Genomic DNA, 25,745 nt, shown 5'->3' on the forward strand with positions numbered 1-25,745 from the left:
TGTAAAACTATGTGATAGACTATGTAAAATGTATGATGATTCACATGAAACTATCCAGTACGGTTTTCAAGGGAAGAGGCGAGTTTTTCCATACTAAGATCAAACTAAATATCTCTATCTTAAATTACGAAAGTATAAATATCACTCACTATACATCATAAACATTACACAAGCGCAGACAATAATAATATTCCAATAATAATATTGTTATAGGAAGCTGTAGTATCGCAGTGGTATAGCGCTAACATGTCATGAGTAGTGTTTCTAATTCAATCCCTCTTCGCAATGTGTTGGCTTTGAAGTGGACAAATACTGAATCCGTAGGTATCCTCAGTTTTCTAGTTTCCTCCCACTTTCTCCATTCACCATTTTCATTCATTCACATCATCACCGTCTTCCTTAGGGATTGGTGCACAAAATTTGGATATAAAACTGAAAATTTTATTTCAAAGCCAATAATTTTAACAGAGATGATATTTTCCTTCTACGACTTCCAGGCTCCGTGTACATGTAGCAGAAATGAGAGAATGTGTACATGGAATCCCCCTTTAGATATGGTAAAAATATATATCAAGTGCATTTGGGGAAACAATGAAATATGTTTAACAATATATATTTGCAATGTATGTTTTTGAAAAAACCTTAAAGTAAATAAATATTTTATGTACTGTACACCAGGGAGCGAAATCACACCAGTCTAAGTGGAAATAGGTACACAGGAGTGTAAAAATCAACAAAAAAAAACTCACACTAGAAGGTGTTAAAATAGAGAGCTTGCATGTTTCAACATCCATGATTATTAGGATAGTATCTGATATGCCGGTTTTTCGTATGGGCAGAATGTGTTTATAGAAAATATTTGAATCTCCTTTTTTTGTTAGTATACGTATTTGAATAAAAGTGTCAGCAATGTACACAAAGGTGATTTCGGACTTTCGACACAATCTTCAGCAACATATTATCGAAAAAACTTCAAGTTTGACTCACGTAATATGTAGTTGCGGAGTTGATCACACGGGGCGTCAGTGGTTGAAAATAGACAGTTTCACTGGTACGGAAAAAGCTAAGTACCTGATTTGGTTTGAAGAAACGAAGTCAGCAACGAATATACTGCGTAAGTTTCGTACGCAATGCAGCAAGGAACCACCCAGCAGACCTGGCACCAGACATTTGTTGAAACAGGTTGTTCTGTGTTACACATAAAGGCTCCAGGGCGCTCACCCGTGACTGACGATATGGTGGAAGCAGTTAGTTAGAGTTTTGTTCGCAGTTCTTGAAAATCTACACGACGTGCATCACAAGAAACTGGTATCCCTGAGACCACTTTTTAGCGTGTATTGCGTAGACGTTTGTCTATGAAGTCATACAGACTGTCCTTGGTTCTAACATTAAGTTACCCCCGAAAGGCTAGCTACTGTTTGGCAGGAAATTGACTTTCGTTGGGATGTGTCCAGTATGACCGCAAGTTCACACATTGAGCCATAATGGATTTCTTACAATAAAACTTGAAGTAGTTTGCAGTATAATGACATATAAACCAAGTCTGCATGTGGTTCCAATAATGAATTATAACTGATTGAAGTTGTAAACCCTATAAAGAATCACGCTGTATATATATTATATGAAATTATATGAACATGATACCTTGAACCTCGTTTAACGTACATCAATGGAAACTGTAACGATAAATGTTCATAAGATATTTTACTTGGCACAAATTTTCAAGCACTTTATCCTTCCTTGAGTATGACCTCTAATGAAAGTAGCATTATTAAAACCCAGCTACAAGTTGATGATAACTATCCAAAAGTTCACTTCTAATGAATCAGCTGTTTTCGCGTGATTCAATGACAGCCAAGTCCACTTTAATTTTCATTTATATAGATGTAAGATTAGGGATACCGCTAACCACTATTTCGCTCACAAATTACATATGAAATACATGTTTAATACGTATGAGTAATTCGTTGTAATTAATTTTCTAATTTCTGATAATAGTGTCAGTTTGTTCACCCCAAGTAATTTACTAGAGGGGAAATTATCTTCCAAAAAAGTTAAGTGAGGGAATTTCCACAACCCCTAGGGATTTTGCACCATCCAGTATATTGTATCATAATCCATAATCGTGGAACATAGGTTCGATGCATAAATATGATCGTACGTCTTTTTATCGTAACTCATTATGGACAATGTTACTGGTATTATGAAGCAGTATAACTACAATCATATATTTTCGGTGTCTGATGAAACATCCTCCCCGCCTTCTGAGCAATGATGAACTGTAGTCATATGCGGAAGTTTCTGCTTTCATGTGAAACCTTTCTGAGAGAAAAATATTCAATTCTCACTTACCAAAGAATGTAACTAACACAAGTTCTTGGGAAAGTACGATGCAAGATTTCAATTAGAATACTGTTGTGTTTCGCTTCCTGTTAGTAAAAGTCGGAATAAATTTCATAATAATTTTCATTCAATTTGTAGCGAGTTTTAGACTCTAAACACTAAAATGTATGAGCCTTTTCCAGTGGTTTACTTGCTAGCGCGCGCCGTTAGTACTGGTTTCAGGGTTTAATTCGCAGTCAGAGAACCTTGAACTCGAGTACATTACAGTTTTGGAGGAGTGTAGTTGTTTAATTTTCTCTTAGAACGGCTCCACAGGAAAGCAGAAACTTTCACATATAACTTTACATTAGCAATACACACTAGTCACCGAAAGGTAAATCTATTCATATTAAGTTACCGTATTTTCGCCTTGTATAAGACGCACTTTTTTTTCACGAAAAAGCAAACGAAAATGTAGGGTGCGGCTTATACACTCGAATGATTTAAAATGGCTTAAAGATAAATACGGTATTAATTTTTTGCGTTTGTTGTACGGTATTTAGCGTACATCACAAGAAACACGTATAGAAAACAAATCCGCAAGGCCACAATCAAACGAAACAACAATTCAACATGTGAACAAACACTTTAACTCAAATACCGCTATTGTTCATTTGAATCAACAATTACCGTTAAACGAACAAAAGATTCCTCTGCGATAACAATCGCGCACTCACGAGTTTTTTCTACGAGAAAGCAGTCTGTCTCCTGCGCTGCACCAATACGTTACGAAGAGCTTGCTTTGTGGATTTCTTCTAAGGAAAATGACCAAACGACTTAGCTACGATGCAAGTTATCCGATTCTTTGAGGCAAACGGGAACCGAGCTGCTGCACGTCATTTTCACGTGAATGAATCCAACGTGCGACGTTGGAAGAAGTAGAAGAATGAACTTCAAGCATCAAGGGGTAAGAGGAAGACGTTTCGTAGAAAAGCAGCTAAGTATCCACAATTGGAAGAAAATGTTTTATCTTACGTTAATGAGAAAAGAAGTTCAGATTATGCTGTTACAGTTGATATGATACGCTTTCAAGCTCTTGTTGAGGGTCGTCGGTTGGAAGTAAGCCACGATTTTCGAGCAAGTGCTGGATGGTGTGCACGTTTCATGCGTCGGAATGGCAAGTCACTGCGTTGTAGAACAGTTGCTCAACGTCTTCCAATAGACTTTGACGATGAAATTTTGAAGTTTCAGAGATGCATTATCCGTAAGCGACAAGCCAATGGACATGCGCTCTCCGAAAGCGGTAATGCTGATCAAACACCCATTTACTGGGACATGCCTATATCTACTACAGTTGCCCCAAGAGGCTCGCGCACCGTAAGAATAAAGACTACAGGTGGTGAGAAGCAGTGATGTACCGTTATGGTGGCTGTTCTGGCAGATGGAAAAAAACTACCACCCTACGTTGTCTTGAAGCGAAAGACTGTACCAAAAGACATACCGACGGGTTTTTGTGCGTGCTCAGGAAAAGGAATGGATGGAAGAGAATCTGGTGTTGGACTGGCTAAAAATGGTGTAGAACAGAAGACCTGGTGGTTACTGAAACCTAAGAGCTTGTTATTTGGGATAGCTTCCGAGCTCACGTGACTCCTCGTGTGAAGCGAACATTAAATGAGTGTAAAACTGACATAGCTGTTGTTCCTGGGGGCCTTACTTCCATGCTTCAGCTCCTTGATGTTACTGTTAATCGCTCCTTTAAAAGTTCATTCAGAAGACTTTAAAAATGATTGGATGATAGCAGGAAACCATGATCGTACACCCAAAGGTAAGATCAAATGTCTCACTGTGGGCTTGTGTGTGAATGGATTCTACCTGAAACGATCGTCAAAGGATTTTTGAAGTGTGGAATATCCTATGCTCTGGACAGCTCCCAGGATGATATGCTATGGGATATCAGTCTAATGCAGGTACTGATAGTGCAAGCAACCTCTCTATTGGTAGTGACTGCGGTAGTGACAGTGAATAAAATTACAACTGTACATTTTGAGCAACCTCTCTAGTGGTAGTGACAGTGTGATTTTATTTTAGAATAAAAAAGTCTTAGTGTCTGATAAGTACGTACACATGATTTTATTTTAACTGTAGCTTGATAGACATTCTACCCGCGGCTTATCCTTGAATTTTTTAAACGGTTGTAAAGATAAATTTTAATTGTGCGGCTTATACATGAGTGCGGCTTGTACACGCGAGAATATGGTATTTTAAACACTTCTGATCAGAGTATATACACTTGTTTATTAAAAACTAAATTACAGTGTAACGGTTTCGGCAACTTAACGTTGTCTTCATCAGACACTAACTGAAAGAGACATCTTAGAGCATAGATACTTATACTAAAATTGAAAGTACTCAAATTCCTTGTGTGCATGGGAAGCCACTTAAGTCTAACTTCCCCGGGCGTCATCTTTCGTCCACTTGCCTGACATAATTACTCTCCCACTTTTGTTTATCTTATCCAGATATCTGTAACACACTTGTTGTTTATACTTGACCTATTTCCTTAAGACTTTCTCTTAATCTTTCTTTGATGCCTTTTAGATATAAATAACAGACTATACTACATACAACTGATTATAAATACAGCAATATAAATATATATATACAGACATAAAAATAATCTACAAAATATAACAATATATAAAACTCTATATAAGTATAACTATATACAATATTAAACTATATATAATATTAAATATGTGAGTATAAATTAATATAAATATGTTCAATCTTGTTCTTTTATTTCAATTTGTTCCAATAATTTATCCCATAGATCATGTTTTAACAGTCCACTTTTCCAGTTCAATAATTTGTCACTTTTCTCTTTCTTTATCCTTCGTGCTTTCTTCCCTTTCCTTATCATTGGTCTACTCTCCCTTTTTAGCCCCTTTACACCTTCCCAAGCTATATTATACCCTGTTTCTTTAACATGTTTGTATATGCCATTATTTTCTCTCTTTAGTCTCACATCATTCCTATGTTGTTTAATTCTCTCCTTAAGTTTTTTCCCTGTTTTCCCTATGTATATCATATCACAATCCTTACACGTCACTTTATACACTACACCTTCATCTTTCACACATACTTCCTTCTTTCTACTTTTCACTTTCTTAATCACTTCCAAAATTCTTCTTCCTCCTTTTCTGTACGTCTTCACAACACATCTTCAAAGTAAGTTCTTTAGTAATTCTATCTTCTCCCCGATGCTCTTTATTAGGTGCCATTTGTTTTCTTCCTCTTCCTTTCTCTCCTTTCTCCTTCCTTTCCTTCTTTCCTCTTCAATTTTGTTCTTTCTTAATTCCTCTTTGTTGTACCCGTTCTGCTCTAGTAGGTTGTGGAACTTCTCTATGTCCTCCATCATTTTCTCTTCTTCAGTATATATTTCTTCTATTCTTCTCTCCATATTCCTTACGAAGTTTTTTTGTGATGTAATCCACATCACTCCTTCTGTGATAGTAAACTCCTGCCGCACATTCTTTCCTATACCATCTTGTTGTAAATCGTCCACCTTTTCTCTCTATAGACATGTCCAGGAAGTTTATAATGTCTTTCTTCTCCAATTCGATTTCCAGTTAAATTCCTTTTTCTTCATCTTCAACCTTCTTTACGAATTTTTCCAGTTGTCTCTCTGTTCCCCTCCATACACCCAAACAGTCATCCACGTATCTGCAAAACAATATTAGGTTCTTTACACCTTCTTCTATCACTTTCTGCTCCCATCTGTTCAACACCAGTTCTGACAACACTGGAGTTAATCTTGAACCTATACTCAGTCCTTCTTTAATCTTGACTAGTTTTTTCCCTATTGTACAAAAACTATTGCCTCATATTACTCTAGAGGTTTTCAATATTTTCTCTTTCTTCCAGTTTCTTATTTCTTCACTTTTCACCGCTTCTTCCATGACTTTCACTACGTAATCCCTCCTTATACTCGGAAACATTGCTTTAACGTCAATGCTAAGCATAATTGTTTTCTCCTTCTTATTTCCTATACTCTCTAACATTCTTTCCACTTCCTCCGTATTCTTTACTCGATGACTTTCTTGACCTATTAATATCTCTTCTGCTATTTTTTCTTAACTCTTTTTCTAATGGTTCTAGACAGTTTCCTCTACAGTCTAATACTAGCCTTAGCTTAATCTCTCCCTTGCGAATCTTCGGGAATCCTTTTCCGACCCACAAAAGAGGTGCAGTGGTAGTGATGCCGAAAGAATGGTATGAATGAAAATTGAATGATCTCTCTGATGAAACGTATGAAGTCATAGGAGAGAAGAAGATCAAAGATGAGGTACTCAAGGAAGTGGTAGAGAACTAAAGAAGAAAAAGGTTTAAAAAGTGGGTGAAAGAAGAAGGAAGGATTCCAAAGATGAAAGGATTCCCGAAGATTCACAATTTATATTCATATATTTAATATTATATATAGTTTAATATTGTACAGGTGGTGATCAGAAAAATGGAACACGTCAGATGTATGGGTTGGCAGTGGTGTCGTGGCGCCTGCAGCGCCGGACCGCTGGTGGTGGTGTGTTAGGTCGGTCTCCATACTACGTCAGGCGCAGTGGAACAGCAGTGGCAGCAGCAGACGGAGGTAGTGTAAAATGGAAGACCTCTCAGATTTTCAAAGGGGGCAAATTATTGGTGCGCGGTTATGTGGAGTGAGTGTAACGGCAGTGGCTACTGTGTTAGGTGTGTCGCGTGGGACAGTGTCGAAGGTGATGACGGCCTACACAACACACGGGAAAACCACATCGGGGAAGCGGAACAGGGGGCGGAAGAAAATCATGAGTGAAAGGTCACGCCGGGTATTAAAGCGCATTGTCACGCAGAACCGTTGTGCCACTGCGGAGCAAGTGACGGAGGAGCTCAATCAACACCCCCCCAACCCTGTTTCGACAATCACAGTCCGCCGCGAATTACATGACATGAACTTACGGGGTCGTGTTGCACGGGCCAAACCGCTCATCAGGGACCATAACGCTTTCTCACGCCGCAAATTGTGCCGCGACATTGACACTTGGACCGTTGAGGACTAGCAACGTGTAAAATGGTCGGATGAGTCATCCTTCACCCTATTCCCAACCACAGGCCGTGTTTATGTGTGGACAACGCCCAAAGAAGCTTATGATCTGCAGTGTCTCCGCCCAACTGTGAAACATGGCGGCGGCTCGGTGATGCTGTGGGACGCAATATCATCTTTTTCATTGGGTCCTGTAGTCACACTTAGTGGACGAATCACTGCCAACGATTATGTCGCAATTTTAGGAGACCACTTGCATCCTATGGTCTGGGTGTTGTTCCCGGGCAATGACGCCATCTTCCAGGATGATAATGCACCCATTCACAGAGCTGGCGTTGTTGCAGCGTGGTTTGCGGAACCTCGGGATGAAGTTCAACATCTCCCCTGGCCCGCCCAATCCGCAGATCTCAACATAATTGAACATCTGTGGTCCATCTTGGAAACACGACTCCGGTGACGATTTCCACCTCCATCCTCTCTCACAGAACTGGATGTTGCCCTGCACGAGGAATGTTGTAAAATTCCACTTGCTATCATTCACGATCTCTATGCTTCCATCCCACGTTGCATCAAGGCTGTTCTGAAGACGAAAGGTGGCCCGACACCATATTAATCTGGTAGGTTGCAATTTCGTTCAGGTGTTTCCATTTTTCTGATTACCATCTGCATATTTATAATTATATAGAGTTTTATATATTGTTATATTTTATAGTTTATTTTTATGTCTATACATAAAGCTGTATTTATAATCAGTTCTATGTAGTATAGTATGTTATTTATATCTAAAATTCATCAAAGGAAGATTAAGAGAAAGTTTTAAGGCAATTGGTCAAGTATAAACAACAGGTGTGTTACAGATGTCTGGATAAGATAAACAAGGGTGGAAGAGTAATTAGGTCAGGGCAAGTGGCCGACAGATGACGCCCGGGGATGTTAGACTCAGGTGGCTTCCCATGCACACAAGGAATTTGTGTACTTTCACTTTAGTATAAAGATCTATGCTCTAAGATATCTCTTTCAGTTAGTATCTGATGAAGACAACGTTAAGTTGTCGAAACCGTTACACTGTAATTTATTTTTTAATAAACAAGTGTATATACTCTGGTTAGAAGTATTTATTATTTCTTAAGTGAGTTCCAGAGTCGGGATGAATAAATTTGTAAGTTATTTTTTTTTTATCCTACAGCACCGATCAGCAATTATTACTTTTAGCGTGCTATAGGTTGTCTGTGATGAGAAATTGCATTCGATTTTTTCGTATGAATTCCCAAATCAGGTTATTTTTCCCGAATTTCAGAAAACAAGTCATCGTTCCGCCTAAAATTTTGAATATAATATCATGAACACTATTATTTGCATTCTGAAACATTGTGGCATCTCAGGTTTAGAAACAAAATTTATTTCTAATGGGAATTTATTTGAACATATTTTCTTGTATTTCGGGGCTAGCTGACTTTCAAAAGCTATAAAGTCCATTGGATACATCCAAGTTAATTCTCAACGCCAAAACAGCGTGAAAAGAATTCTAAATGTGACCTTAACAGATACAAGTTCGATTAAGTATAGCTGAAATGACTTCCTTAGTGTGAAGGACTTAATGCTCATTAAGCTTTAGATATATTATTACTTAAACAATGTAATGAACATTTACTAAAATTAAAATTACCTACACGTTCCTGATAGTCAAAAAGTTTGAACTTTATTATTCAAGCGTTTCGGAAGGCTTAGCGATTTCCTTTATTCAGCAGGCGAGGCTTGAATTGGTTATACTTCTATATTTATAGTAGTTTGGTTGAGAGAAACTTATAGTCATTTTAAGCAGCGAGACCATATGAGACGTGGGATTCGAAGTAAAAAAAAAAAAACTATTGTAAATCAAACTACAGTCTCCTTTGCCAAAAATGCTACGCTAACCATATAGCTACCGAGGAGTTCATGTTATTGTATCGCATAATATATTGTGGAATAAATATAATCGCACAGAATTAGTTATATGAAATATTTCTTTATCCATAGCACATGTACTTTTTGTAAATAATCACTTGTTAATGTACTTTAGTAACTAGCTCGTTTATTAACAAAATCTTATCTTATATATAAAAGAGAACGCACAAATCCTTTGTTCCCTCATCACGCTAATACGGTTGAACCAATTTCTTTTATTTTTGGGGGGTTATTAGGATTTGGACCCTAGATGGTTTTTATCATATCACTTTAATTTTTAATTACCAGTGTCTTGAGATAATTGACCATTCAAGTGTCCATAACGTACAAATCCTTTGTTAGTTCATCATAGGTAAAAATAAACGTATTTATATGCAACCCGCATGACCGTGTCACTCGGCGGGTTAACATAAATGACAGGCGATATAATGTTAACATTTACTGCAATCTACTATGGTTTTTATCATATCACTTGAAAGCGAAAAAGTAAAAATTATCTAAGTAACAAAGTTTATTGCGTTCCGGGGTGACCGCAGCGAAGCGGGGCGGGTTAACATAAATGACAGGCGATATAATGTTAACATTTACTGCAATCTTCTATGGTTTTTATCATATCACTTGAAAGCGAAAAAGTAAAAATTATCTAAGTAACAAAGTTTATTGCGTTCCGGGGTGACCGCAGCGAAGCGGGGTGAACGCTGCTAGTATATTATATAATTTTATACACTTACCAACAATTATGTTCATTTGCCAACTTATATCCTCAATATACGAACAACTATGTTTATATTTGAATCCAATTCCAAAATTTCTACTAAGAACGCAATATCTGCCATATTTCTTTTTTGTTGAGTAAGGAAAGCCTCTAAACTTTTAGAAATATTTAGATAATACTGTTCAAAGTCATGGATTATCAGGAGCATGAAGATAAGTTCGATTTCAGCTACAGACACTTTCTTATTATGAAAGATAGATTGTAAGTAGATCCAAATAGAACTGTGGTGGGGAAATCCACAAGTGGACCTAGAATCGAACCAAATGTCCAGCTTATTATGTCATTCTATTAATTACTACGCTACACATTTAGTTTCCTGAACAGCTATAGCTAGCAAATTTGAAGTCGGTCTTCAGACTCTTATATCATTTGTAAATGCAACCACTAACCAGAACAAAACAGTTGCGATTCAGTGGTATGAGTGACTGAAAACAAAATGCAGTAAGAGTGATAGAATGATGGCTGTTCAAGGAGAGGACTGGCTTACATAGTGGTTAACTCAGTCCAATTTGATTTTTTGTCCAATCGTTCATTTTTTTTTCGTTATTTAATAATCATTGTACGATGTTCGTTAATTTGTCACTTTATTATGTATGAAGTTTATCGTTTGCTCCGAGGTTAAGGAAGATTCATGATAATCGGACGAAATGAAAACAGTGGTAGGAAACGGAAGAACTTAGGAACACGCTCTTTGTTCACCACAAATTCAACTTTTCTAAGTTTTGCTTTCCACGTTTACGCTTTAGAGGCTAAGGATACAATAAGATAATGATTATATTGAACGAAATATTGAAATAAAAGAAAAGTAGGGGAAATGCAAAAAAACATGCCAAACTTATAAGAGTAGGCAAGAAACAGTCATTAATTAAGCATGTTTAATTTTAGAAAAGAACGTGTGACATTTGGGGTCTATGAGATCCCACTAGGTTAGTTCAAGGTCAAATCTCTCTCCTTCGATTTACTTCAATCTTAAATGTAACATTATACAGAAATAATATATATAGAGATAGCTTATGCTGGAATTAACTCCCTATTGAAAGTTCTTTATAACTTTTCTAAAATTTAACCTATTTTCATGAAAAGATTGTTTCTTGAATGATAGAATTTATTACATAATATTCCATTTATGTCATTCTGAGTAACAGTCACGTACCATAGTGCATTGGATCAGCGGGCTCTGCTGGTATACCAGTATAAAGTATGGCAGTCCGTGATACCAGTAAAGAAATGGTGGCGAATTTGAAAGAACCACGTGCATCTGTAGATGCAAACACAATAAAAAAATTGCCATTCAAAGCTAATGGACAAAGGTTCTGTAGCAAATATTATGAGACACGGTGTGCCGATAGTGATGTGAGGTGGAAAATTTTCCGCGGAAAATTTTCCATTTCGGAAAATGTTCCGGAAAATTTTCCGCTATATTTTCCGGAAAATTTTCCGTTCTAGAAAAATATCAGTAATTAAGTAACAATTCATCAGTAATCATAAAATTGGTTGAATTCATGTACAGAAATGTAAAAAAGGGAAAGATCGTTTAAAGAATCTGAAAATTTTCATGGCTCACACAATTTTCAATACTATGTGAGAACAAGTTAAACAATTTTTAATGAATCGAAATATTTTCTGTCTTATATGGAAAAATTGAAGAACTTTTTATGAGTCGGAAAATTTTCATCATTTTGAAGCAAAGAGTAAAACAACTTTTTGTGAATCGGAAAGTTTTATTGCTCTGTAGAAACAAGTGAAAGGAATTTTCATAGATCGGAAAATTTTCATCACGATGTAGAAACAAGTGGAAAAAAACTTTTCATAAGCTGGAAAATTTTGGATATTATGTATAGTGATGTTAGGTTGAAAATTTTCCACTATATTTAACTGCACATTCAGCTATAAAATTGAATTTTTGTAGAGGAAAGTTAGTCAGCAACAAATTATAATTTTCCAATTAGCTTTCGGGAACCGGAAAATTTTCTAATATTTCAAGTTGGGAAGTAAAATTTTACACAGTGTTTCTCTCTCTCTTCTCATCTGCGAGCTCCTTCGTTGCTAAGCGGTTAGCATACGCGCCTTTGGCATGGAAGACCTGGCTTCAATTCCCAGCGGGAGCTCATGTAGTTCGGATTTCACGTTAATAAGTTGGTCCCGTCTTATATAGTCTCACTGCTGAAAGGGACGTTAAACTCAAAATCAGCACAATTCAACTCCCCTCTCTCTCTGTGTGTGTGTGTGTGTGTGTGTGTGTATGCCAAGTGCAGAGAACATGAGTTCGTAGAGTACAAATATCCCATTCTATTATTTAAAATTTCAATATATTAAAAGTCATGAATGTTTTCCGATTCATAAAAACATACTCCACTTATTCCTATATCGTTGTTTAGCTATAAAATTTATTGGTAATAAATATTGTCTTAAAAAGTTTCATGAAGTGAAAATCTAACGATTCTTCATCTCAAGAATGTTTCAAAAACTTCAATGCGTTCTTCCCTCAGAATCCACCTTTCATCTTACAATATTAGATTTCGTCAGTTTAATACGCAGAAGACGGTTTTCTCATAGATTTACTACTTTTATAGATTTACATTCTGCAACATTTATAAATAAGTAGATATAATAGAGAGAGAAAGAAAGAGAGAGAGAGAGAGAAACACTAAATTTTTACATCCCAACTTGAAATATTAGAAAATTTTCTGGTTCCCGAAATCTAATTGGAAAATTATAATTTGTTGCTGTCTAATTTTCCTCTACAGGAATCGAATTTTATAGCTGAATGTGCAGTTAAATATAGTGGAAAATTTTCCAACTAACATCACTATACATAATGTCCAAAATTGTCCGGCCTATGAAAAGTGTTTTCCACTTGTTTCTACATCGTGATGAAAATTTTCCGATACATGAAAATTCCTTACATTTGTTTCTACAGAGCAATAAAACTTTCCGATTCACCAAAAGTTGTTTTACTTTTTGCTTCAAAATGATGAAAATTTTCCGACTCATAAAAAGTTCTTCAATTTTTCCATACAAGATCTTTCGATTTATGAAACATTGTTTCACTTGTTCCTACATAGTACTGAAAATTGTGTGAGCCATGAAAATTTTCAGATTCTTTAAACAATCTTTCACTTTTTAACATTTCTATACATGATTTCAATCAATTTTATGAATACTGAGGAACTGTTACTTGATCACTGATATTTGTTAAGAACGGAAAATTTTCCGGAAAATATAGAAGAAAATTTTCCACCTCACATCACGGCTAAACAACGATGTAGGAATAAGTGGAGTATGTTTTTATGAATCGGAAAATTTTCCGTTTCAAAATTTTTCGGAAAATTTTCATCACTGCGTAGGACTAACAATTCTTCGATTCATGAAAAATTGTTTCATTTGTTCCTACATAGTACTAAAAATTGTCTGAGCCATGGAAATTTTCAGATTCTTTAAACAATCTTTCAATTTTTAACATTTCTATACATGAATTTAATCAATTTATGAATACTGAGGAACTGTTACTTGATCACTGATATTTGTTAAGAACGGAAAATTTTCCGGAAAAGTACAGAAGAAAATTTTCCATCTCACATCACGGCTATACTACGATGTAGGAATAAGTGGAGTATATTTTTATGAATCGGAAAAGTTTCCGTTTCAAAATTTTCCGGAAAATTTTCATCACTGTACAGGACAGACAATTCTTCGATTCATGAAAAATTGTTTTACTTGTTCCCACATAGTACTGAAAATTGTCTGAGCCATGAAAATTTTCAGATTCTTTAAACGATCTTTCACTTTTTAACATTTCTATACATGATTTCAATCAATTTTATGAATACTGAGGAACTGTTACTTGATCACTGATATTTGTTAAAAACGGAAAATTTTCCGGAAAAATATAGAAGAAAATTTTTCACCTCACATCACGGCTAAACAACGATGTAGGAATAAGTGATGTTCTTATGAATATGAAAATTTTCCGGAAAATTTTCATCACTGTGTAGGACTGACAATTCTTCGATTCATGAAAAATTGTTTCATTTGTTTCTACATAGTACTAAAAATTGTCTGAGCCATGAAAATTTTCAGATTCTTTAAACAATCTTTCACTTTTTAACATTTCTATACATGAATTTAATCAATTTATGAATACTGAGGAATTGTTACTTGATCACTATTTGTTAAGAACGGAAAATTTTCCGGAAAAGTACAGAAGAAAATTTTCCACCTCCCATCACGGCTATACAACGATGTAGGAATAAGTGGAGTATGTTTTTATGAATCGGAAAATTTTCCGGGAAAATTTTCTGGAAAATTTTCCGTTTCAAAATTTTCCGGAAAATTTTCATCACTGTGTGCCGACGTCTTGTATCAATTTAGACGCCGTGGTGCAGGGTAAAAATGCCCACACAAATTTATGAAAAATGGAAGTCATTATAATGGAATTTGTGTGAGTGCGTTAGAAATACAAAACGTGGTGTCGATAGAGATATCAAAATTTTAATGTAATTTGCATAAATTTCACTAATTCCACTTGTACGCTAAAACTTATAATGATTTTGTTCAAAACTTTACTAGAATATACAATATAGTCGTAACTCATACAGCAAAATCTGGTTATATAATCCATCGATGAATCATGATAATTAGTGTTAAATGTTCCCTTGGATCAGACGTTGCCATATCTTTTTCCACAATCTCATAATATTAAGAGTTCATTCAGTTAAGACTTTTGGATTTTAGTAAAAAATCTTCACTATTACTAGGATTATTATATAGTCAGTCAAAATAGGAATAGAAATTGCAAACTACACTCTTAGATTTTATAACATAAAAATGCCTCGTAAGACTATTCAGATTAGACTCCTATTCAACTTCTACTGATTTCACTAGTCACTTTTCAGAAGATATTATAAATACTTATCCAGATTATGTCGAATATATCACAAATCACCAAATTATTAAGGCGTTGAAGACAAAGTTCTGAAGTTTCTATTAAAATTACACCATTTCCGACGATTAACCAGAGCATGTGCTCTCCGCCGTTTATTCAATTTTCCAATGACCACAAGGTGGACAGTTAACTACGTCCAGAACAATACTAGTTCCTATTTTCCCCACCCATTAGAAGTGGCGCTAGTTTTAAATGACATTTTTTTAATAATCTTACAACATGCTACAACGGTCGCTCCTCAATATCTAGAATGCATTAAAATGTGCAAGTAGGTCAAGAAATGTTCACTCTAAGTCCTCAGAAATCACAATGACAAGCATCTCGCGAAAGTGGTTTAACCCGACCCACAAGCTTAAGTGTTCTGTAGGAAGAGTTGAATTTTCGTCCATGAAACGACTTTACTTTTAGAAATTATAGCCAGAAGACTGCGATTATCGGTTGGAGTAATGATTGCTTGGTATGAAGACTGGCCGATCTTTTCGGTAATTTCTAGGGATACGCAAGAGACGAGTCGAGACAGGATTTTTCTGACAAAAGTCGAGTTGAGACACGGCTCTTCCAATAGAAAAATATACATTTTTCGAGTCGAGACGTCACTTTTACAGCATATTTTCGACACGACACAGCCACAAATCTTGTCTCGTGCGCATCCCTAGTAATTTCTTAAGATTAGATGAATCGGTATTAAATTTTGGTAGTTTGTTATCCGGCACAAACCGTTACTATTGGACAAGAGAGGATCCGCTGATGGTTTTGTTGAGAAAAACCAACAACGTCCAAAGGTCACAGTGGTGCGTCATGTCATTTGAGAAAGTTTTGAGTTAGTACGTCCTTTGGGAAGAAGTGAATGCAGAACGGTACCTTACTATCTTTGAAGATTGTGTTCACAGTATTGCAACCACGTGGAAAAATTACAACGACCTACCCTATGCAAAATGGATCACTTTCATTTTGCAACGTTTGTCAATGTGTGGTCTCGACAGCCATTTTTCAGGACGCTGGTTGGGATGTCGTGGCTCGAATGGCTAGCAAGCAGTCATGATCTAACACCCTGCAATACAAATTTTATTGCCCAAAGTCAAAAATTCTTGATTTATAGCGGTAAATTTGCCAAATTCTTCCAGTTGAACTGCTGGAGTATCTGCAGAACTCTGTCGTAGATGTCCCCACATATTTACGAAAATTTGTGAATAACGGTGGTGCTTATGTGGAATTTTGTTAATGCATAACAATTTTAAGGAACAAATTGTTTCTTTTCTTTTCTTTTTTGTTTCATAAAAATTATTTAATTACTTAAAAAAACATTAAAAGTTTTAAATATGGAGTTATATGCCATCCACCCCATATGTGTTTACAATATTTAAAAGGAGCCTCAACAAAAGTAAGCATAAACATACAATGCAATATAAATCAATTTAAAGAAAATTTTATTCAGATTTCAAATTGTTACAGAAGTTAAATATATTTGCAAAAACGAGTGATACTTTTAAAAATATAACGTAAAGAAACACAATTCAACGTTTTCGAAGGTTCATTTTATGGCCAACCAGATCTAGTTTACTGTGAGGTCCGCGCTCATCTATTAAATCATTTGATCGTGTAGTAACATTCTTCTTTCTATTCCCATTGTGCAGAGGTTCTGGATTACGTAGATGGAATGTTGAAGTTGCCAAACGTGCTTGTGAAATTTGTTGTCAGTTTTAAAACTCAAATTTATACCTTAAACATTCAAATTTTCTTCCACAAATGTTTGTAGTGAGTGCATTTCAGAAGAAAAGTCGTGCAATTAATTTGTATAGGATATAGAATGTGGAGAAGTTTATTACATAACACCGCCAAAATCCAGTAAAATTCTCATGTTAAATGAGTGCAGCAAAACCAATGCCGTGCGCAGATTTTGGAAGTGTATGAAAGAACAGTAGGTAAGCAATTAGCTACAATTCGTAAAGCATGGAGCATAAACAAGTGAAAGAATTAACAGATGTGGTAGAAAAGTGAAATTCTTTCCTAGATAGAATAATGTGGTGGGTGTATCTTGAAGAAATATTTCAGTCGCTACAAGATTTTCCAACGTATTGACGGGAAATATCTGGTATCAATGTTTTTTCTCGTACAATGAGAAACAAGTTTAAATCCATTGGTTTTCGTTCATAGAGGGCTGTGAAGAAGCATACATTACTCGAAAACAAAGTACAATGCGTGTGCAGTGTGATACGACGCACAAGGATCAAACTAAAGAAGAATGGAGCAAAGTACTGTTCAGTGATGAGGCAAAAGTCAAAATTTATGGACATGGTTCATGTACCAGGCCCATAAATGTTGCATCACATGTCTGGTGAAGCACTTAGTTCTGCGTGTACAGTTGACATTTGAACGTACTGTACAAGTATCATGATTTAGGGATGGTTCTCTTCCAGTAGGATTAGCATAATCCATATTTGTGATGGTTGTTAATGCACAAACATACAAAATGATTCCTTCGAGAAGAGATTTATTCAACGGTGAGTAATTTTTTATTGAAGACGGTTCTGCTCTTTCCCACCGTGCCAGAGTTATAAAAGATTATTTCCTTACGGTATGTTACATAACTTCCTTGGCATGGTGATTCGTCGGTGACCCTATTAATAATTTATGGCATGATTTATAGGTTATGGTTTTCGCAAGGACACCTGCAGCAAGAAATCAGTTTATTCAAGCAATAAACGACGTCTGGCAACAATGTATTTAAGTAAAGACATTGCGAACTCTATGCCAAAACGGTACAAACTACTTATCAGATCACTCAATATCCAATTAAGTTTCAGCCCAAGTCAAAGTTATTGTTGTATATATCTACATAAATACTTCTGTTAACAATGGCTATCATATTTTATAAAGTACAGTATTACCAATTGTTGCTGATATGAGTAACTGCTGTAACATAATTTGCATTTTGCATCAACTTTCCTTTAAATTGATGTATATTTCGCTACATATATCGTTACTTATGTAGATTTTTTAAATTAAACCTTCGAACACATAATGGTATTGCACATGAAGCTAATTTTCTAAATTTATCCAAATTAAAATGAAACTTACTACACATCTTCGGATCTTCGTCACTTCCATCCTTGCAATCTTTACGTCCATCGCAAAACTTGTTCGGGGGTACACACTTCCCGCAATACAAGTCTATATCATTGCACCCTAGTCGTTTCTCTGTCATGATAAAACATAGCTGCTATTAGATAAATTAAAAGATTCATCTTCTGTAGTAAGAAAAAGTCATTCTAAACATTTAACCTTTTTCATTAATAACAAATCAGTTAATGATACAAAACCCGCTACTAATCCCTTCCACTACAATTTATTTTCTGAATTCTGATAATTGTAGTATAAGTTATAGAAGTGTATTATAGATGGTTTATCATTATATAACTTTCAAAACATCAATATAGTAACCCTACGTGATGCTACAATAGTTTAAATTTTATGACAAGTGCAGCTCGTCATTGTGCGATTTCGCATCGGGAAGCCAGGTCGAGGTAGACTCGTCATCTCAGTACAAGGGGTTAATGTGTTACCTTTACAATAACCAGAGTATTGGTTATTGAATTAATTTGTAATAAAGAGGGGCGCGGTGGCTCAGTGGTACCCGTGGGTGTAGCCGAACGGTCTGATGCGTTAGGCTGATGATCGTGAGGCGAAGCCCATTGGGGGTTCCCGTCCCTCTGAAGAACAAGGGTGGAATTTTAACTGTCCTCGATGTTTCTGTGTTCGTGTCCCTGTCGTGTCTAATAGTCCTTAGAAGTGGTTAAAATAGAAAAAAAATAGTCTGGAAGTTTTTTTAATGTGGTAGAGCGTTCACTTCTGGTGCTTGGGGTCCCGGGTTCGATCCCAGCCCTCGCCAAGTGAACTATGTGGTGGACAAACACTGTGCATGGACTTCCTCGGGGTTGTCCCGTTTCCTCCCATTCTCTTCATTAAACCATTTAATTCATTGTTCAAGATCACCGTCTCGTTTAGATCGGCATAATCATGGGACGTAAAACAAAAATTTCATTTCATTTTTTTTTTTTCAATTGAAATAAAGCATCGGCTTGGCTAGCTTAACGATATGTCGCATTTCCTAATTTTCGAGTTAACTGGGAAAAAGGGTTAGCCGTTCGCATGCAATTCAATGCAATGTTTCATACCAAAGAAGCTTTCTCTGCCGTCTGAAGGGATATTTCTGAAATTTAACAGCCTACATATTTTTCTGGACTTCTATCACATCCCATTCCACCTAATAACTATTTGATCGAAAGTGGCGCTTACCATTGTTTCCCCGAGCCGTTCAATTATGTACTAATAATGAAACTAAGAAAATCTTTTAACAATGAATATGTAACAAAATGATTAGTACCTCTTCACGTAGTTCTTAATGGTGATTAAAAACAGTATATGAATCAGTGTTTGGCGTATGTGTGTCATTGTTACAGTATGCAGAATATGTTATTGTTTGGAGGAGACAAAAACACAATAGACTAGGGATGGCCAAAATTTTTCGGGGTCGGAAATTTCACTTTCCGGATTTCGGAAAAAAATCCAGAATTCGGAAAATTCCGGATTTCAGAAATATCCAGTTTTTTCTGAATTCCGGAATTTTCTAAATTTCGATTTCTTCCAAATTTCGGAATTTTTCAGAAACCCGGATAATTTCTGAATTCTACAATTTTCTGTTCCGGAATTTTTCCCAAATGCGGATTTTTTTCGAATCCCGGACATTTCCCGAGATCCGGAATTTTTCCGATTTTACCTTCCGAATTCTGGAAGGTAAAAATTCCGGAATTGGCCACCCCCATAATAGACACAATCTGCTACTTAACAGTGTAACATTTTTTCTTTCGTTACTGAATAGTGTACATTTTTAATACATACGTTCAATGCATCAATAAATAAATAAATAAATACTAGAATTCTAAAATTAATGCATTATAAAATTAATGAATTATAGTTGACAGTGGCGTATTTACGGTTTTGTCTCGAGGGAGCTTTGCTAACTTTATTCCTGGAAATGTGAGAATTCTGCTAGAAATTTCATTTACTAAAATATAGTAAACAAAATTTCAGGGGGGGGCTTTGACCCTGTAATCCACTCTTAAATACGCCACTGATTATTAGCAAAGAACGAGATATTGTTTGCCTGTATAACTATTCATGTTTTTCTCAACATGTATACACATGAAATTTTACCCCCAATCTTGTAATTTGGTCAGATGGATGTCATCTATCAATTAATCTTTCATCAAATTATTATAATATCATAATTAAACAAAACTTCCTTTTCTAGCTTATCATCATTTTGAACTATGATTTTATTAACTACATTGTGTACTTGAGTCTTGCTACTGTCATAATGGAAGCTTGATGAGGATACATTTCAGTGTCAGTTTCATTTTAGTACGCGGTATGGTTATAAAACAGAACGAATTTTTAGATATTTAAAAATCTATTTTTTTTCTATTCAATGAAAATCCACGCACCATTACTTACATTCGGACATATACAGTAGTTTTGTAAAATCAAAGTGGTTCATCGATTGATACGTATATGCCTCATTTTGCGATATTTTCTTTTCTTTTTTCATTAGACACTAGTAATATTGTAGAAGTTTGTTTAACCCTCGGATACCCATAATACTGTTTAATTTCGAATTCCCAACAGATTTGCAATTAGAAACATATTTATTTGTGTCATCGTCATCGATAATATTGGTATATTAGTTTATGTTGGGTTGTGCTTTGTTAGGTTATGTTGGTTTTGTTAGTGGAGGTAAGGTTAGGGCAAGTTTAGATAGGTTAGGTTAGCGAAACGTAAATTTGTTCATACGCTTTAGAACTATATTAATTACGTAATGTTTCTGTGGCGGGAAAGGTTGCAATATTCCAATATGAATGTAATATTTCAACGATATATTGCAATACGCTCTAATACTTCCTGTTCAGTATTTTGCTCTTTAGAATAATAAAAAAGTACTTGAAACAAATATGGTAACGTAGATATCCAAGGGGATATAAATATACCCCCAGTGTAGTTTTAGCCACATAAGTAAGCAGATCACCTTACAACATAATTGTTATTGAGAAAATAAGTTACCTTACAGTCCGGCCCACAATGTAGAGCACGCTAGTCAACCTCGGGTGTCTGTGACAAAATATACAGTACTTTCAGTCTATGGTCTTCCCTCATAGTAAGCGACTATGTTTAGCAACCATACAGAAAAATTTACTTACTGCACGTTTCAGGATCTTCGTCGCTTCTATCCGGACAAATGCTGAAACCACGGCAAGCTCTGTTGTCCGGAATACACTCGCCAGAATTACACTGAAATAACCCATCTTGACATCCAACCTGTTCTGTGGATAAATAGAAGACATTTTATAGAAGATAACGTTCTTTTTGTACTATAAAACTGAGTTAACCTTGTTACAGTGATAGAAAGAAAAGGATTAACTTTAATTTGTAATGTTAATTTTGCATATTTTACCGTCAAAATTTTACTTTCAGTACGTCAATATTTTCGAATCTCAAACTTTTTGTGATAAGCATTTAGAAAATGTAACTATACTATTATTATTATTAGAGTTTGTTTTTTGTCTTCAGCTAATTTACTCCATCGCGTTATAAGTAAGAATAGAAAAATGCTATTTTTTCTGAATAATCTGACAAGTGGTCACGTTTGGATGAATCGAGTTGCTGCCCGAGACATATGTGGTAAAGTAGTACTAAGTGTGCTCAATATATCAGGGAAGTTTTATGTTGAAAGCTCAAAGAGTTTAGGAGATACAGCTATTAGAACATCACATGGAGGTACATGTTATAGTCGTAATACATAGTCCAAAACATAAGAGAGAAGTCTTATACCTATTATTTCCTCTAAACTAGTTTATGTTCGTATTTCCAGCATATTTAAGTGATGAAACACAAGAGAAAGTTGTTTGTTTTACAAATCCGAAGTAGTTTTGTTATTGCATAGGAAAGTTACCAATTACTACAATCAATATGCAGTTCAGAAAATAGTGCATGCCTGGCACAAATACTACGCTCACAGTAAGCACACCTGACAAACGCATTAAGTCACACTTGAAACATCTGTTGTTTGCAATTTTGTCAAAGCAGTAATTGTAACGAACCATCCAACTTTCAGGCCCTTCATCAGTCCAGCAGCCACACAAGTATAGGGGGGCATGGACATGTTAGGGAGCAAAGTCATTAAAAATTCTCTTACAAATATTTAAATTGTATTTTTTGTATTAATAATAGTATTCTGCATTGGGGTTTGGAGGAGCCATGAAAAGTTTAGAGGGGCCAGTCCCCCTAGCTCTCCTCTCGTTGCAGGCCTGCTCCTCATTCAAGTATCCAGGCTTATTGAAAGCGAATCGAACTATGTTCAGAAAATAAGGGGCACTGAACTGGTAAATTGTGAACGACTGACGTTGTATGAACCTGTCACGACGCAAATATTCACATCGAGAGGTTGAATCATGCCACTACATACACCAGGTATGAGCCACATGATCAATGCAAATCCTTATGGCACACACTGTGACGAAAGACTGTCGTCTTTGTTTGCTGTCTATGAATCAAGTTACAGAAGGACTTCCTTCCTATCACCTGGAATGCTTTTCCACATAACGTCCGAATAGAAAGTCTTAATCCCTGGCTAATTGTAGAGTTTGCAATGCGTTTTTATTGCCCATGCGTACGCTTGGAGTATGCTGACCATGTATCTAAATGTGGGTGGCTAATCACAAACGCTAAAGCAATAAAATCGCGGAGAAAACGTCAGCTCGAGCGTATTTGTTGCGTTTCGGAACAATAGACCACCTGCTGTTTAAAAGATGTCAAAAGGAAAGGAAAGAAAGGAAAGACATGTTGCCAGCAAGGGGATTTTAGCAACAAAGAGCTGCTTTGAAGATGCTTTGTGCAGAGTACTGGAGCTCTGCTATTATAGACTTGACAAAAAAGACCTGGAAACCCTGACTGGCTCACAGTGTGATTTATAACTCTGGCGAAATTAAAGTTATCAAATAGCCACCTTGCTAGCGTTCGCTCTAGGGGATAACGCTTCGAAAACGCATTCTCAAATAGCCACAGACTTAAGGCTATGCTTGTTCATGTTCGTTGTTTGACCCGCAAGTGAGATTAAGATTACATTAGCTGGATCGGCTGGTTTTGCTGCAGGAAACGTAACATTGGGTTCAACCACCAGAACATATATGGGACGTAGAATTTCTTCGTCCACGGACACAACCGGCATTATCATACAGGAATGAGATGTTGCACTCATATATCGCACTATTTTTCTGATCTCCTTCAACGTCCGGTACGAATGCAATTCCTTCTCAAAGCGACTTTGATCCGCATTGAAGACATTGGCAGCTGGAATGTCATCAGTGACCATAAGATCTCGTACAGAAATAGACTATAGCATGTACTTTCATGTGAAGTTCTAGTTTCTGTATCTCCTAAACCCTTTGAGATTTGCAACCAAGAACTTCCTTGACATATTGAGCACACTTAGTGCACCAACTCGATTCATCCAAACGTGACCATTACTTGTAAATACCTAAAATGTCATAAAGTTACATTTTTCTATAGATACATTTTTAGAGAAGAACATGTAATTTAAATTGTATAAAGGAACAACCCCTTATAGGAAATTGAACTAAAACTAAAATTATACTTTTGTGCTTTTGTTACATATAAATTGAATTCCTTATAATCGACAGTTTACGAAACACATTTATATTTCACTAATTACAACTAAATGGCACAATAAATAAATATGATGAAACATGAACTTTTTACATTGAGTAACAATAATATCCATAATTCTTATTCACAAATAGGACTAAGATTAAGCCTATTAAGCCGAATGTTCCCGATCGGACATCGCGTCTGAGGGGGCCCCGTGCTAGTACCGTCTATTCTACTCTCCACTGTCATTTTAACAGCATATTAGGCCCCAGAGCAAACAACTGTATTGTGCACACCATGACTATATATTTTGCTCCTAATACATTTAATTACACAATACATGCTCCTAATACATGCCATTCTGCTCGTGGGGCCCCCAATGCTTGCGAGTACCCGGGCCAAGTGGCTATGGTAACGTTAAGATGGTTTTGCTGCTCTCCGTTGTCAAGTAGACATAACAACATATTGCAATACAGGTACTTCCATGGATTCCACAAGGGAGAGCACTAACTCTCCTTAACAAATAAATGAATAGATTGTATTAAGTTTCCTAGCAGAAGCAAATATTTTTAATACTGCAATAGTTTCTTTATATTTTTACGTTTACAACTTCTGTTGTAAAATAGATATTATGTTTAGGGAGTATTCTGCTCACTGCAATACCCCTAACACTCGCCAAAATTTACTTACACACACCCCTGGGTGTAAAAATATTGGTTTCTTTGAGTTTGTGTAAAAATGTATCATTATTCTGGGTGCACACCCTCTCTTATTTGAATAAGCCAGTAGGTAAAAGTTGCTGGCGTTCTTGCTGACTATGTCTTCTGATACTACAGTGAGTACCGGCATGGTATCAAATAAATCAGCCTTAGTGCGACTTCTTTGCTTAAGTTATCCTTTCTTTTATAATAGCTATATTAAAAATACAAAACAAGAAGACAAACTTTGCCCTGTCCTGCGAAAAATCCTGTGGATGTATTTTTTTAAAATCAAGACACAAAAACCGAATGTATTTTAGTGCGTACTGAATATGTGGCTGTTTATCAAGGTTTGTCTTCTAACTCGAATAATCCAATTGAAAATATGTTATCCATCTTCCATGAGTTCCTTAGGGTTTGTGATCGTCTCATCATCGTTTCATTTTATCTGCTGTTGATAATGATTTCAAGCTGATTATAGCTTTCATAAGTAGCTACCTACGATGTCCTCACTATCGTACATTAGGGTTTTTCTGGCTTGAATTATTTTCAAAAGATAGAGCTGATAAGAAATCGCTAAACCATGTAAGACATAAAGTGCATTTCATTATGTCTTACAAGTATAAACTTAGAGAAACATGGATTTCACCATTGTATTTATCTTAAAATGCTAGCCCAATTTGATATATTACATCATCCCCTTCCTAATTAAAAAAGTCGAGCGAGATACAAGATCGCCGAGTTCAAGATAGCGGCCATGATGAGCATACCCTCAAATAGATGTTTACTTCTTCTCGGTATCAGTTAAAGTGCTTTTGTTTTTCACCCTTTATTCGTTCTACAAATAAAAGGAAATTTTAAAGCTTGAAACACTTCGTTATAGCGTATTCTGATCAATCAGGTTTCTGGCCACTGCGGCTGTCTTTATAGAGGAAACAGTTTAAATTTTGCTTAAGCTTGTTTCTTGATATTAAACACTTTTTTACCAAGTTTGGTCAAGAAATTAGATTTCAAAGTCGGTAGGTTTACTTGTAAGAGAAGAAAACTATGAAATACTGGTACATAATCTTCTTCAAAAATTGCGAGGCACAAGGGTGAAATATATATTTTATAATTCATTCAAAGTCTGCATTTCTATTTGAGTGATTTCTCTGCTAATTTTTCAGAAAGGCCTATAAGCAATTAACAGGGTGAGTGTTTTCACCAAAACGTTTTGCAGATAGAAATACGTTTTACAGGGAAAAGGGACCTGGCTATGATAAGGAC

The 25,745-nt window shown here is 35.8% G+C and overlaps 1 protein-coding gene across 1 annotated transcript in view; it reads right to left on the minus strand.

Annotated features, from left to right (window-relative positions):
• Window positions 1-25,745, minus strand: part of LOC145680802 (kielin/chordin-like protein) — a 114,076-nt gene that overhangs the window by 47,690 nt on the left and 40,641 nt on the right. The window contains exons 4-5 of the mRNA XM_081751852.1: window positions 21,315-21,437; window positions 18,139-18,258 (exon numbers count right to left, since the gene is read on the minus strand). Coding sequence (XP_081607978.1) covers window positions 18,139-18,258; window positions 21,315-21,437 — 243 coding nt within the window. The remainder of the gene's footprint in view (window positions 1-18,138; window positions 18,259-21,314; window positions 21,438-25,745) is intronic.

Source organism: Thermobia domestica, chromosome 3 (genome assembly GCF_964235325.1).
Source record: "Thermobia domestica chromosome 3, izTheDome1.hap1.1, whole genome shotgun sequence".
Taxonomy (NCBI): domain Eukaryota; kingdom Metazoa; phylum Arthropoda; class Insecta; order Zygentoma; family Lepismatidae; genus Thermobia; species Thermobia domestica.